General features: G+C 37.4%; 1 protein-coding gene across 1 annotated transcript; it reads right to left on the bottom strand.

The window, feature by feature from the left end:
• Positions 1-2,946: 2,946 nt before the first annotated feature.
• On the bottom strand, positions 2,947-10,331 carry LOC136208336 (protein ENDOSPERM DEFECTIVE 1-like). Its single transcript, XM_065999157.1, has 6 exons — positions 9,143-10,331; positions 8,771-8,890; positions 4,333-4,449; positions 4,135-4,224; positions 3,657-3,764; positions 2,947-3,478 (listed from the first exon to the last, which is right to left on the bottom strand). Exons 1-6 carry the CDS (start codon positions 10,157-10,159, stop codon positions 3,401-3,403), a joined length of 1,530 nt encoding a protein of 509 aa, XP_065855229.1. The 5' UTR covers positions 10,160-10,331; the 3' UTR covers positions 2,947-3,400.
• Positions 10,332-13,755: the final 3,424 nt, after the last annotated feature.

Genomic DNA, 13,755 nt, shown 5'->3' with positions numbered 1-13,755 from the left:
TGCCAAGTATTATATAAATGCATGCTGCATATAAATGTTTGAACTTGTCAAATATAAACCATTGAACAAATGATTTACTCAGCGCTCCGTCACTATACATCACTTCCGCTGAATACCGAGTAAAATAGAATATGACCCATAAGCTGACCTATAACTGAAAACTGATCTTAGGCTTATTCAGCTAAACCTTAGAATGTTTAGAATAAAACTAAGTCAGTAGTTCTATCCTTACGGGGGAGTTCACTTAATTGAAAAGGTCAACTATCATGGGGGAGCACATACTGAGTTCCTTGCTGATTAGTTTTGCCAACATCAAAATGGGGGAGTTTGTTGAAACACCTTTCCACAAGATTTTGATTTGACAAAATTAATTAAGTGAAAGTAAATATTCTACAACACACTAAGTTTAAATGCTTTGATTTAGTGTTACTAATGTGTTTGTTCAATGTTGAGTTTATAATTTATCATAAGACATAAAGATCATAAGGCTCAAGCCCTATATGGAAATCAAGGCCCAAGGCAAACAAGCCAAAGATCACTCAGCCCGCGTATCTCCAAAACGTCGCCGTTGAAGTGATGAAACGCATGCTGAGTAAAGAAGGATCGAGAAGATCCACGTAGACAACTTCGGTATGAAGCTGCTGAGCTGTCTCGACAAAACGTGCAGGACAGCTACTGACCATAAGACAGCTTCCAGACAAAGTATTTCCTCATTAGGTAAAGGTCAGAAGACACAACAAGCTGTCTGGTTGACATTACCCAAAATGGTGGAACATACTGACTCACTGACCGAAGAACAGAAGACGCTGGAATCTGATTGGCTAACGAGAACTGCTGGCAGACTCAGTGAAAGCGACATGTAGCCGTTTGTCTCCAACGATTATTTCGAAATTCGAAATAACCAGAAGCTCTCACAGCTCTCTATAAATAGTCCATTCAGAATCCACATTCTGCAGAGAACTTTGAGCAAGAGCCGCTACGCTGACCAAACGTATACAAAAGTTCTCCATCAAAAGCAAAGCAAAGTTCTTACACTACAAAGTCTATTCATTTGTGTAAAAGTCTAGAGTGATTGTTTTTCAATCATCTAAGGTGTTCTAGCAATTGTTGTTTAGGACAAAATCTTTATCATTTCTAGAAGTAGAAAGGAGAGGCCGGGTACTCGGTTTTAAGTACTCAGCGGAGAGATTAGGATTGAGTAGAAGTATAGAGGAAGGTACTCTTGTCATACTCAATTGCTGATATTGTAAAAGGTTTGAGGCTCTACCTTTAAAGAGCTCAGTAGAGGATTTGAAATCTCGGAGGTGTTCCGGGGACAGGACGTAGGCTTAGAAGAAGCCGAACCTGGATAAATCTGCTGAGTGAAGTATTTCTAAACCTTAACTCCTTATTCATATTGCTTGCTTAAAACAAACTAAAACTGACCAAGTAAAAGAGGTCAAGCTGAGTTGTGCGCTACAAACGAGCAGGTTCAGGAATAGACTCTAAGTGCTATTTCCTGACCTAAGCAACGAAGCTGTCCTAGTCACTAGTTGACTAAGCCAGTGTCTTGCTGAGTGTTAAGTGCCGCTGTTTTATAAACTTTTCTTAAAGAAAAGAAATCTGCCCAAATTATTTTAAAAAGGTAAAATAGTTCCTAACCCCCCCTTGGAACTATATTTGCAACCTTACAAGGGACCAACAATATATAGCTTGGAAGTCGTAACCTTTGGCAACCAGAAAGTCTCCATTAATGCTCCATTGATAGCTCATTAATGGCCTTTATGGCCGAGTCGGCTTTAGCTGTTACAGTGACGAATCAAGTAGATGAGGAGATCCGCCTTATAGGTTCGCCAGCGGATCTCTTTGAGTGGGATCGTGGAGATCCGCCATCCGGATCCCCTTTGGGGATTAATACGCGGCGTTCTCTAGGTGAATATCCCTTTTGGTCCTTAGGATAATATCTCAATGTTATCAGACTTATTTAGTTCTTTAAAGGAGGTTGCCTTTATACAGTTATGCAACCATATCTTATTAAAACAAATGACATAAAGAACAATTCATTTACATTAGGTTTATATCCTAGAACAATTGTCTATAGGACATTAAACCCCAACAAGATGCAGATATGGCTGGTGATGTTGACACAAGGAAATCTACATCAGGCTACCTGATTACATTTGCAGGGGGAGCTATGTCATGGCAGTCAAGACTACAGAAGTGTGTTGCACTTTCTACAACTGAAGCAGAATTTATTGCAGCAACGAAAGCGTGTAAAGAGCTATTATGGATGAAGAAGTTCTTCAACGAACTTGGCTTCCGTCAAGAAAAATATCAGTTATGTCAAAGTGCTATTCACCTTGGAAAGAATTTCTCTTTCCATTCCAGATCAAAGCATATTGATGTGAGATATCACTGGATCAGGGATGTATTAGAGATGAAGCTACTACAACTTGAAAAGATCCATACAGATGAAAATGGATCAAACATGTTAACGAAGATACCAAGGGAGAAATTCGAATTCTGTCGAATGGCCGCAGGAGTAACAAAAGCCTCCATATAAGGGGGGAATTGTTGTAAAGTCTCAATTAATGAATGACTATTTTTATAATTTCTATTAATAAGAGATTGTTTGTGTAATTTGTAATTAAAAAAAAGTCAAAATTATTTATTAGGGTGACACCGAATTCCACGCCACCCATTAATTAAATTCATTGCCAGCAAGTTGCTGGCAATGTCCCCTCTTTAGCATTATTGTTTTGGATGTGAGAGAGTTGAAGATTGAGAGTGAGGCAGAGAGTTCTCAAAATTGAGGGGGGAGAGAAAAAATAGTAAGATCATTATTTTTGGGAAACATCTGAATTCTACCATTTTGGTTTTATCTAATTGTAACTCTCGAGCTTGTTCGTGGACGTAGTCCGTAAGGGCGAACCATGTTAAATTATCGGTATCAATATTGAAGCTGTTTATAATATTCCATTTATTCAGAGTAAAGACCTCATGATATATGAACTTGAGGATGAGATACAATAGAATACAAAATTTCTTTATACATCTATATATATATATATATATTTTCCGTATGCCAAAAGCAAGAACCCTCAAGTCGTGGAAACAACTGAAAGGTTGTCAATAGTGGAACCAACAATCCTTTTTTGGGCACAAAATCAAGTCTTAAAATCTTTTTTTTTTTTTTTTACCAGTCCAGATCAAAAGATCAAAAGGTCAAAACGACACGACACCGTTTTGACCTGGATTGGAATGAAAATGTATGGATGAGATCTCTTCCTTCGCATGTTAGGGGTGCAAATGAACTTGCAAGGGGGGCAGGAGCAACCCTCTCAGGGTGGTTTCTCGAGTGCTTCCATCTCTGGTTGTAAAAGCATTACAAGAGATCCTAAATCAACTCTTCCATGGTAAATTATTTATTACAGTGGAGTTGACCATGACAAATTTGATTCAATTGAATAAGCTGAGTTTGTAAGCTGCACTCCTCTGCCTGAAACCAAAAATGACCTGTATTTAGAGACCAAATCTGATCTGAGGATTAATCTTATGTAGCACACAAGTTTTGCAAAATGCATGTTTGTTTGATAGCAATGCTAATGCTGCTGCCTATAACATTGTAACAACTTCATAACTGCAGCACGAATAAGATAAATTATGATGTGGCAAACCTGTGATCTGTGAGTTTTAAACAACAGATCTCCGCATTCTTCAATAAGAGCTCTTTCTCCTCCAGCGACCCGAGCTAATTCTGAAACTATGTGTTCCATTTCTTCAGCCTGCATTATGAGAGAGCCTACCGTAAGAGAGCGGAAATTATGTGTCAAACTGGAACCCTGATTGGTTCAACTTCAGCTCATTTTACATTTTACTGCTGTATATCTACAGGCATAGACTTATTCCACAATTGAGAGAGAAATGGTAGGCAGGTCTATATTTGAGCTGAACCAACTATTTTATCCCATCTAACTAACTTAACAGTACAACCAGAAAATACTACATATATATGCTCCTGTTCTTCCCTTGGACAAAAGACAAAGGAATACAGTGTTTTAACTGCTAAAGATGCTTGTCCCAAGCCAACGCAATTAGAGCGGAAAACCTTGATAACCTGAAACTTGGTTACAACAGAGCAATGCCTTTACTCACCTTTGGAATGAACTTTTGAACATGGAAAGCTATTAACTCCATCAACTTCATTGCGGAATTAAATGCCTCCCCTACCTCTTTTACATCAGCCTGTAACAAATACATGCAGCCCGTTCTCAGCTTAAAAGCCATGTAATAATTCTAGGCAGTCATTCAATTCACACAGAAGAGAGTTCAAATGTAAGTGAAGAAGCATACTCTAATATTTCCACTAATTGGAAGTCGAAGAGAAACGTTTGATAAAGCTTGTATTGCTTCTAACAAGCATGCTGAATAATCCTCTTCCAGACTTGACCATTCTTCAAGGTATGGCATCTAATAAATAAAATCCCATTAGAAAATATAACTGCCGGCAAGAACATCATTTTCAAACAAGGGACTTATATAATTAAGAAACTTGAACTTGATATGCCAAAACAACGAAAAGAAAAATTCAGACAACTATTCATTTCATTTGTTGTCAAATCTCAAAGTTGGATATAAAAAAAGAGAGTATAATTTAAGGAACTTGAAAGAAAGAAATGATATTAGATGACAAAATAATGCATTTTCTTTGCTGCTTTCAATCTTTAGATAATAAAAACAGACCATATCCTGTTCCAAGAACCGCATTCTACTACTACAATTACTAGAGCATATTGCTTTTTGGGATTTGGGAGATATATGTTTTGTTTAAAATTTAAGAGTCGGTACGCTAACATTATATGTAGATCTGAAGCACGGACACGGCTCTACCCTAACGTATCCGGTGTCGGATACGGTTCCCACACGGAAACGGCCGGACACGCCAGGGACACCGTGTCGGGGCCGTTTCCGCAATTTCGAAAAATTGGACACGCGTATCCGTGAAGGATACGCGTGTCCCGGAGAAAAAAACTCCGATTAATCGCTGCTGTAGATAGAAGACAATGGCGGATGAATTTTTTGCAGAAAAGGGAGGGGGTAAGACTTAAGCGTTATTTCCTGAAGAGCCAGAAACTTATCGATCGATTCTTATTCCTCTGGTATTTGAAGAGCCAGAAACTGATCGATTCTTATTTCCTGAAGAGCCAAAAACTTATCGATTCTAATTTAAAGCCATTAATACATTGAAGAAATAGGCTTTTAGTGTTAAGGAGGAAAGCTTTTATCATGTTTAGTTAAGAGTTTTATAATTTCGTTTATATATATTTATTTAGTTATATTATAAAAAATCATATATAAAAATATATTTTTAATATTTATAAATGTGCCCCAATATTTTTATTATTTACACGTATCCCCCACGTATCCGTGTCCTGTGTTTTATAGAAATGACGTTTCCCGTGTGTCCGTGTCGGATACCGTGTCGCGTGTCCGTGTCCGGGCAACATAACAATAGAAACAGTACACATCAATGCACACAGAACGAAAGAAAAAAGATTCTGCCAGTTAAGGTGAGTGAGACTATTCATTGGCAATAGTAACTTGCAGCAGACATGGCAAGGGAAATGAGCAATGGATAAACTTGAATCTGAGATACAAACCAGACTGCCTAGAAATAGCTGAAATTCTCTCTCTGGTAAGGAGAAGCAGCGACTAGCATAAAACCAATAAAAATTGACATACCCCATATGTATAAAAATCAACCTGCTACATTTACTCCCTACAAAATAACCCTTCCAACATCAGCTCCTCAGTACACAGACAAAACTGAATAACTAACTTTGATCAGTTTTCTTATTTCTCTCCTATCCTTCCTAATTACAACTTTGTCACCCTTATTTACAATTTCTACCATGAGCATATTTACAAGCTTGTCACCTCTCTATCCTTATCCCATTTTACCTCTTAAACCTTTCAACTTAATTAGTTATGTATTAGGCTTTTATGTAATTTTAGCTTTTATGCAATTTTATCAATCAATATAAAATTATCTCTTTGGGAGTTTTTAGGGTTCATCCCTCTATCAATGGGGATTTTTAATTCCTACAAGACCTTGTGAGTTTTGGGATTTCATGGCTCCTTCAAGTTTAGCTTGAGAATATCTTTGATAATTTACGATTGAAAACTATCGTCACAAACCCGATTCGTATCAGTCGGTATCACAACCGATCATTTTCCTAACACAATACTTCTTTGGCAATGGTTCAACCGAGGTTACCACAAGAATCAATGGAAGCACAAGACAAGAAGATTGAAGTTTGGAGAATCAAAATGAAGGAGCAACACGGGTGTTTGTCGAGGAAATGAGAGAGACGAGGGCAAGCATGGAAAGATTTCAAACAGAAATCCGAAACATCGTCCAACAACGCTTTAGAGGTCACCATAGAAGAAATGAAAAAGACCCATGTTGCCTCATTATGCTCACTAATCTAATCCTTAATTTCTCATATTGAAGTGATCGGTAATCAAATTACTAGTGAGAAGTTTGATGTTTGTAGTGTTGATGATGATTTAAATTCTCATTATGAGTTTGTGGATAATGAAATTGTGAATGAGAATTTAAATTCATGTATGAATGAGGAGGAAGGAGTGCTAGTACGTGAGAATATTGAGGAAGCTCAAGTTGAAAACGGTACTCCTTATGCGTTTGATAAAATGCCCCTTAAGCAAAACTTCACTTATATGCTTAAGGAAAGTGGGGAGAGGCTTTGGACTTGATAATCTCTTTGAGGAGAATAATGAAATCACTTTATGTGTGGAGGTTGAAAGCTATGGTGATAGGAGAGATGTTGGTGGATCAACTATGTTAGGATGTAGTATGTCACTTAAGTCGGTAAACTTGGCAAATAGAGTAACTGGCTTGAGCTATAGGGAGGAGCAAATAGAAGCGATTTCATGGGTAGCGAGATTGGGTTGAAGAAGAGAGTAACGGAATTGAAAATGAAAATGAGGAGAATGATGAAATCATTTATGGGTGGAGGTTGAAGGCTATGATGATGAAGGTGTTGTTTATTTGGGATGAGGGTGCTAATGCCTAGTGAGGAGCAGCATGACCCACAACATCAATTGTTCAGAACTCAGTTCTTGGGAAGAAATGTGAGGTGATAGTCGACGGAGGAAGCCAAGAGAATTTCATTAGTCGAGCCGCCTTGAGCAAGTTTAATTTGGTTCCCGAGCCACATCCTAGAAGCTTCGAGTTACTCATCGCTGCAAAGTTTCTTTCGCTATTGGGGATGGGCTTATCAAGAATGAAGTTATGTGTGATGTTGTATAGATGGATGCGTGCCATGCTTGCCACTTCCTCTTAGGGAGACCATGTTAATTTGATTGTGATGCCTCACACGCGGGAAGAAGAAACAAGTTGAAAGAGGTGAATCCGAAAGCTTGTGGAGTGGTCTTCATTTATTCCTTCCGGAAGTTTGTTTGACTTCAAAGCTTTGACTCCGTTCAAGATCGACGAGTTTCTCCCGCACTCAACAAGCAACTTGAGTTCAAGTTCTTTTTAAGAGATGGGGGCATCAAGTTGACCAAGTATGTGAAAATGGATAATGAGGAGAAGTCGGGCCACAGATGCGACACACCGAGGGGAAGAGAAGACAATCCGTGTGAAAACAAAGCCCACACGTGGATCCAAGTGAAAGTTTTTGCTTCTTTATGTTTGATCCACACGCCGTGTGGATATTCCCATACGTCGTGTGGACTTTTAAAGTCACAAGTTCTATCACCTCACGTCCTGTGGACTTTATAAATGCCCTCATTCATGCCTCTTCTCCAGCTTCCTCCTAATTACGATTTTGTCACCTCTAATTTACAAACTTGTCGCCCCTTTACCCCTTAAACCATTCAACTTATTAGGCCGTTTATGTGATTTTATCTTTTAGGTTAGAAGATGATATAAATGCATCTCTCTTTCTTGTAATGAATGAATCTTTTTATCAATCAATACAAAATTAGGATTCATCCCTCTATCAGCATGGATTTTTAATTCCTGAGAATATTTTTGATAGTTTAAGATTGAAAACTAACGTCACAAACTTGATCTGTATCATTTCTTAAGCCCTTCTGTAAACATTACCTACACAATACTGACTAACTTTAACCATTGAAAATAGTGACTTGCTGCAAACATGGTAAGGGAAATGAACAACGGATAGACTTGAATCTGAGATACAAACCTGACTTGCCTAGGAATTTACTGAAATTCTTTCTCTGGTAAGGAGAACCAGAGACTAGTATAAAGCCAATACAAAATTGTCATGCCCCATATGTACAAAACCAACCTGCTAGATGTACTACCTACACAATAACCCTACCAACAACAGCTCCTCGGTACACAGACAAAACTGCGTAACTAACTTTGATCAGCTGTCTTATTTCCCCCCCTCTCCTTTCTAACTCCTATAGACACTACTACCTACACAACACCCTTACCACCATCAGCTCCTCAGTGCCCCCACAGACAAAACTGCACAACAAACTTTAATCAGTTGTTTTATTTCTCCCCTCCTCTCCTTTGATACGCCTTCTGCAGACCCTCAAGACTCTAGAAAACCTAAGGCCCCCCCTCATTTTGCAGTTTCTCTCAAAATGGAAAAAGGTATAGTGTGTGGTCTAATTTGTTTCTCTCAACATGAATTTGTTTGTCTTTGTTCACATCTTTATTTGTCTAACTTTCATCTCTACACAAACATATAATTTTAGTAAAATGCATCAACAAAACCATCAGGCTTACTTGAGGCTCAACAACTGCTGACAGAGCTTTTGTCCTTTGCAAAATGCTAAGCATAACGCGTCTGCATTTTAACAAGTCATATAATTCTGATATCCTGATACTGAGGGAAAAAAGTATTTTCTGCAAAAGAAACGAGATAACAAGCTTAAAACAGAAATAGTGACTAACAACATTAATTTCTCACAAAGTTGTCTAATTAAGTACCTAAAGTTAAGTAAATTGTCCTAAGATACGGTAATAGTTTACCAAATAATCTACTTACCCAATAATTCTAATTGATTTGATCTATGTTTGTCTTAATTGCTACTGTAAAGTATATCATTTTTCTAAATTTAAAAAGAACATGAAATTTTAATGGAAGGAGGTACTTACTTCGGTTTCTCTTTTCTGAGCTTTAGTTGATGCCTCAGCTTTTGCATTGACATATCTCCACTGCAGGTAATGATTATGAAGCAATCTCAGACAATGTACATCTTCTTGATGACTGAGAACTTTCTTTCCCTTTCTACCATAAGGAGGGACAGGAGGAAGAGGGAGCCCACCCATTTTGATAGAACTAGTAGCACATTGCTTGATTGTTTTTTCAGGAGTTTTCACGGGATGGATCATAGAGTATTCACATATAGCTGATCGGGGAAAATCAAGCGATCGAGAGCAGGGTGAAGGGGAGGGTTTACAAGAATCAGTGTTTGCCGCATTAGGCCTATTAGTACTTTTATCCACCAACAATCTACCAGGAACAATAGGCAAAATGCTAACCTCCGGCATAGAAGAGCGGATATCAGGAAGAGACTGCGAGGAGCAGCTTCGGGCCAAGTGATCAGTGTTGGCATAATCATTATTTTGATTACTATCGCAACGAGAAGAGGAAGAACAAGAAGATGGCGATGGCGAAGGCGGTGATTCATTCGTATTTGAATTATCCAAATGAGATAACGAGATGCCGGAGGTTTGGAGGAGTTTTGCAGCGGATGACATGGTGGGGGTAGAGCGCTGCTGCATCAGTCGTAATTTTGAGGATGTCGTGACTGTGGGCGTATCAGGTCTTTGAAATCGGCTCTGATCGTGTCTAACTCCCCCATTTTCCTTGAAAAATTTCACCAAAGCTCGTTGATGATGCTTCCGCTGTGGTGGGCTGCAAATCGGTCTGTTTTCGTCGGCACAAGAGAGAGGCTCCGTCTGCCGCTGTTTCTGCACAGAGCTTGACCGCTGCTTATTATTATTGGGAAGAGGAGAAGAGTTGGAGGAAGATGGTGCCACTGGAGACATAAATCTAGAACTGACTTCCCTGACCCTTGGTCTCCGGTGAGTAATTGGTGGAAGAGGAGGAGGAGGATTAACTGCTTGTTCTGGCATCGATGCACCAACTTCCACCACCGATTCATTCATTTTAGCCCTCTGCAGAATCTAATTGAAAATACCTGAGTAGACCACGATCTCGATTATCTAGATATAAAAACGGCGTAATGAAAACCTCAGCGTTATCGCTGCTTTTCTAGTCACAAGGCGCAGACTAAAGAGAAAGACGGACGAATATAGGTTCGGAACCAGTCCAGCACTAAGAAAGTAGCCTTTTTTTTCAAGGAAGAAAGTAGCCGTTGGTAACGGTACTATTGTTTGAAATGAGAAAAAGAAAAAAGAAAAAATCAATTTTCCTTTTCGTTGGATTGGCAAATTTGCCTCAATATTTAATTCCCGGATTAATTAAACCTTTTTTAATCTATAAAAAAAACCATTTTTAAAAAAAAGGTCAATGGACAAAAATACTAGGCTTAATAGACACCCAACCCTTTAAATTTGTAACTTTTTTTCATCTCGCCCCCTCAATTTAGAGAACAACCTCTCAACCCCCTCAACTCTCCAAAAACATCACATACAGCCCCTTACACCTCTATTTTCAGTCAAAATATTGACCCGTGTAGAAAACGCGTTTGACTATTGACCACACCAATGCTATGTGTCATTTTTTATTAAATTTTTCCATTGAGACCACTGCTCGGCGAGCAAGCCCATTGGGGCTCTGCGAGCAACTACCAGAGATGGATTTCGATCAAAATTCTTATGCCATAATGGAAAATTTTAATAAAAAAGTGACACGTGTCATTGGTGTGGTCAACAGTCAAGCACGTTTTCTACATGGGTCAATATTTTGACCGAACATAGGGGTGTAAGGGGCTGTATGTGATGTTTTTGGAGAGTTGAGGGGGTTGAGAGGTTGTCCTCTAAGTTGAGGGGGCAGGTGAAAAAAAGTTACAAGTTTAGGGGGCTGAGTGCCTATTAAGCCAAAATACTATCGACGTTTTAGATCAAAAGCAATTTTATTCCTAACGTCTAAAATGGTGCAATTTTACTTCTAACATTGAAAGACAAGAGTAATTTTACTCCTAACGTTGATAAATTGAGTAAATTTGAAAAATAATTCATCAAACTGTCTTCTCGGCCATGAATCTTGTTATCTACATTTCACACATGAGTCATTTTTATCAGTAACAAATCGCAAACATATATTGAGATGTGAAAAAAAATATACGGTCTTTTGTACGAATTGGAAAAAAGTTCAAAAGATTCACCGAATTTATAAATAATAATCTCTAATTCTATTATTAAATAATAAAAAACATGAAATTTTTTTTTTAAACTAAATGATATGCAATTGGTGCAGGATAAGGAACAAAATATTTATGTTTTATAATAGTATCTGAAATTGACCCTAATTATCAACGTTGGGGTAAAATTGTTCTTTGCTACCAACGTTAGGGGTAAAATTGCACAATTTTAGATGTTAGGGGTAAAATTGATCCTGACCCAAAATGTTAGAGGTATTTTTGCACCTTAACATTAAATAAAAAGAACACGGTCGCTCCAATATTTTAAGAAAAAATTACAAAATTGGATCAAATGGAAGACCCATTTATATATTTTAGACCAATTACTCAAGCCATTATATATCTAGACTATTTATTTGTGACTTCCCTAAAATACCTCAAACCTTTCATCTTTCCGCTTCCTTTCTATCATTTCATCTTCCCCCTTCCTATATATTGTGCGAACGGAATCCATTTTTTCATCATCCTGGCTCTTCTTCCTCTCTTTATCTCTCTGTTCATGCGTGAATCGAAGACATGGTTCTTCATATTCCTGTTTCTTTTTCGTCTTTTTGTTTGTTTCTTCTTGTGCCAATTGAATGCATTGTTATTCGACGTTCTTCTGCGTTTATCATATGTTTATTGTCAACTTCAATGGAAAAAGACGGAAAGAATATACTATATTTCTGCATTCATCTTCATCTCTTTCCAGAAAATGGCTTCGTAGAACGAGTTTGCTTCACATTCTGCGAAGCAAAATCATCATCTGAAGTAGTATTTTCTCCAGAAAATGACTTTACATAATGATTTGCTTCATATTTTGCGAAGCCTGCGAAGCAAAATCATCATCTGAAGTATTATTTTTCCCAAAAAATGACTTCGCAGTTTCGCAATATGCGAAGAACAACCATCATTTTTAGGTTGTATTTCTCTTCACAGATTTCGCAGTTTCACAATATGCGAAGCAAAATCATCATTTTTCAGGTTGTATTTCTCTTCGCAGACTTCACAGTTTCGCTTTCTGCGAAGCGTTTCTTTCATTATTTCCCTAAAATGACTTAATTTTTTTTGTGAAGGTTGAATACAAAGGCATCAAATTCAAGTATCTGTTTAGCTTGAATACAAGGTATCAATCACAATGAGGGGTGATTGGGATGTGATGAAGAAAGTGAAGACCAAATGTTCTAGTTCCTTTTGCTTCTGAACTTCCTCCCAAATGTTCTAGAAGCACTCCATTACTAGGAACTTCCTCCCAAATGTTCTGGAAGCACACTTCCTCCTAAATATTCTGGAAGCACACTTCCTCCCATTGCTGGGGTTTAGGGTTTGAATTATTGTTACAATCTTGTTGTAAATTTTGATAATGTTATGTTTTTTATGTCATTTTGCTAATCATGTTGTTTACTTGTGTATATTTCCATCAAATAACAAAATATACCACTTCGCATTTTCCCCAAACTGCGAAGCCTGGGCAAAAAATGCGAAGGTAAATACTACTTCAGTACATGAATTTACTTCACAGTTTGCAAAAACTGCAAAGAAAAACTCATTCTGCGAAGTAGTATTTCTCTTCGCAGGCTTCGAAGTTTGCGAAAATGCGAAGTAAAATCATATGCGGGAATTATTATCCTGGGAAAAACGTACAAAATAATTAAAAAAACGGAGTGCCAAGTTCGTAAGGAGAAAGATTTTACATATATGTATGAGTCGATAATTAAAAATATGAGTCGATAATTAAAAACGGAGTGCCAAGTTCGCAAACTAAGAAAGAAATGAAGGAAGAGTAAGAAATTTCTAAGTTGTTATATATATATATATAAAGACATTTTTGGAAAAGTCACAAATAAATAGGCTAGATATGTAATGACATGGATAATTAGCTAAATATGTAAATGAACCTTCCATTTGACTCAATTTTTTTAATTTTCCTATATTTTAAAGGTTCTACAATTTAACGTTGATATTTCTTTACATGAATTCAAATTTAATAAATATAAATATAATTAATTTTTATCAGATTAGAGGCACGTTTGGTTTTTACCAAATACTTTTTATCTTCCGTTTAGAATTAAAAGGTAAAAAAGAAAAACCAAACACTTTTTATCTTCCGTTTAGAATTAAAAGGTAAAAAAAAAAACAGTTTCGGAAAATGAAAACAAATGGACATTAAGAAAAACTAAATACATACATCTCACTTTTGACGAGTCAGGGTTTGTCTCGCTTTTGACGAGTTAGGGTTTGTGTGAGCTTTGCTGAATCCCTTCAATATATCTCTTTGATTTGTCTTCTTTAATAGATCTTGAACATGACCTTAATTACATTATTCTCGAGAGAGAAATGCCATGGGCCTTGTCTTACAATCAGAGGATGTTATCCAACATCAGCGACCAATAGCATGGA

Source organism: Euphorbia lathyris, chromosome 10, assembly GCF_963576675.1.
Source record: "Euphorbia lathyris chromosome 10, ddEupLath1.1, whole genome shotgun sequence".
Taxonomy (NCBI): domain Eukaryota; kingdom Viridiplantae; phylum Streptophyta; class Magnoliopsida; order Malpighiales; family Euphorbiaceae; genus Euphorbia; species Euphorbia lathyris.
Note: the sequence above shows the minus strand (reverse complement) of the source record. Positions and strands in the feature narration are given on the sequence as shown.

Coding starts and splice junctions, on each gene's coding strand:
- LOC136208336 (XM_065999157.1), bottom strand. CDS start 10,159: ATGAATGAATCGGTGGTGGAAGTTGGTGCATCGATGCCAGAACAAGCA. Junction 4,450..8,770: donor CAGCAGTTGTTGAGCCTCAA/GTAAGCCTGATG, acceptor TTTATTTATTAG/ATGCCATACCTTGAAGAATG. Junction 3,765..4,134: donor TTCAAAAGTTCATTCCAAAG/GTGAGTAAAGGC, acceptor CTCATAATGCAG/GCTGAAGAAATGGAACACAT.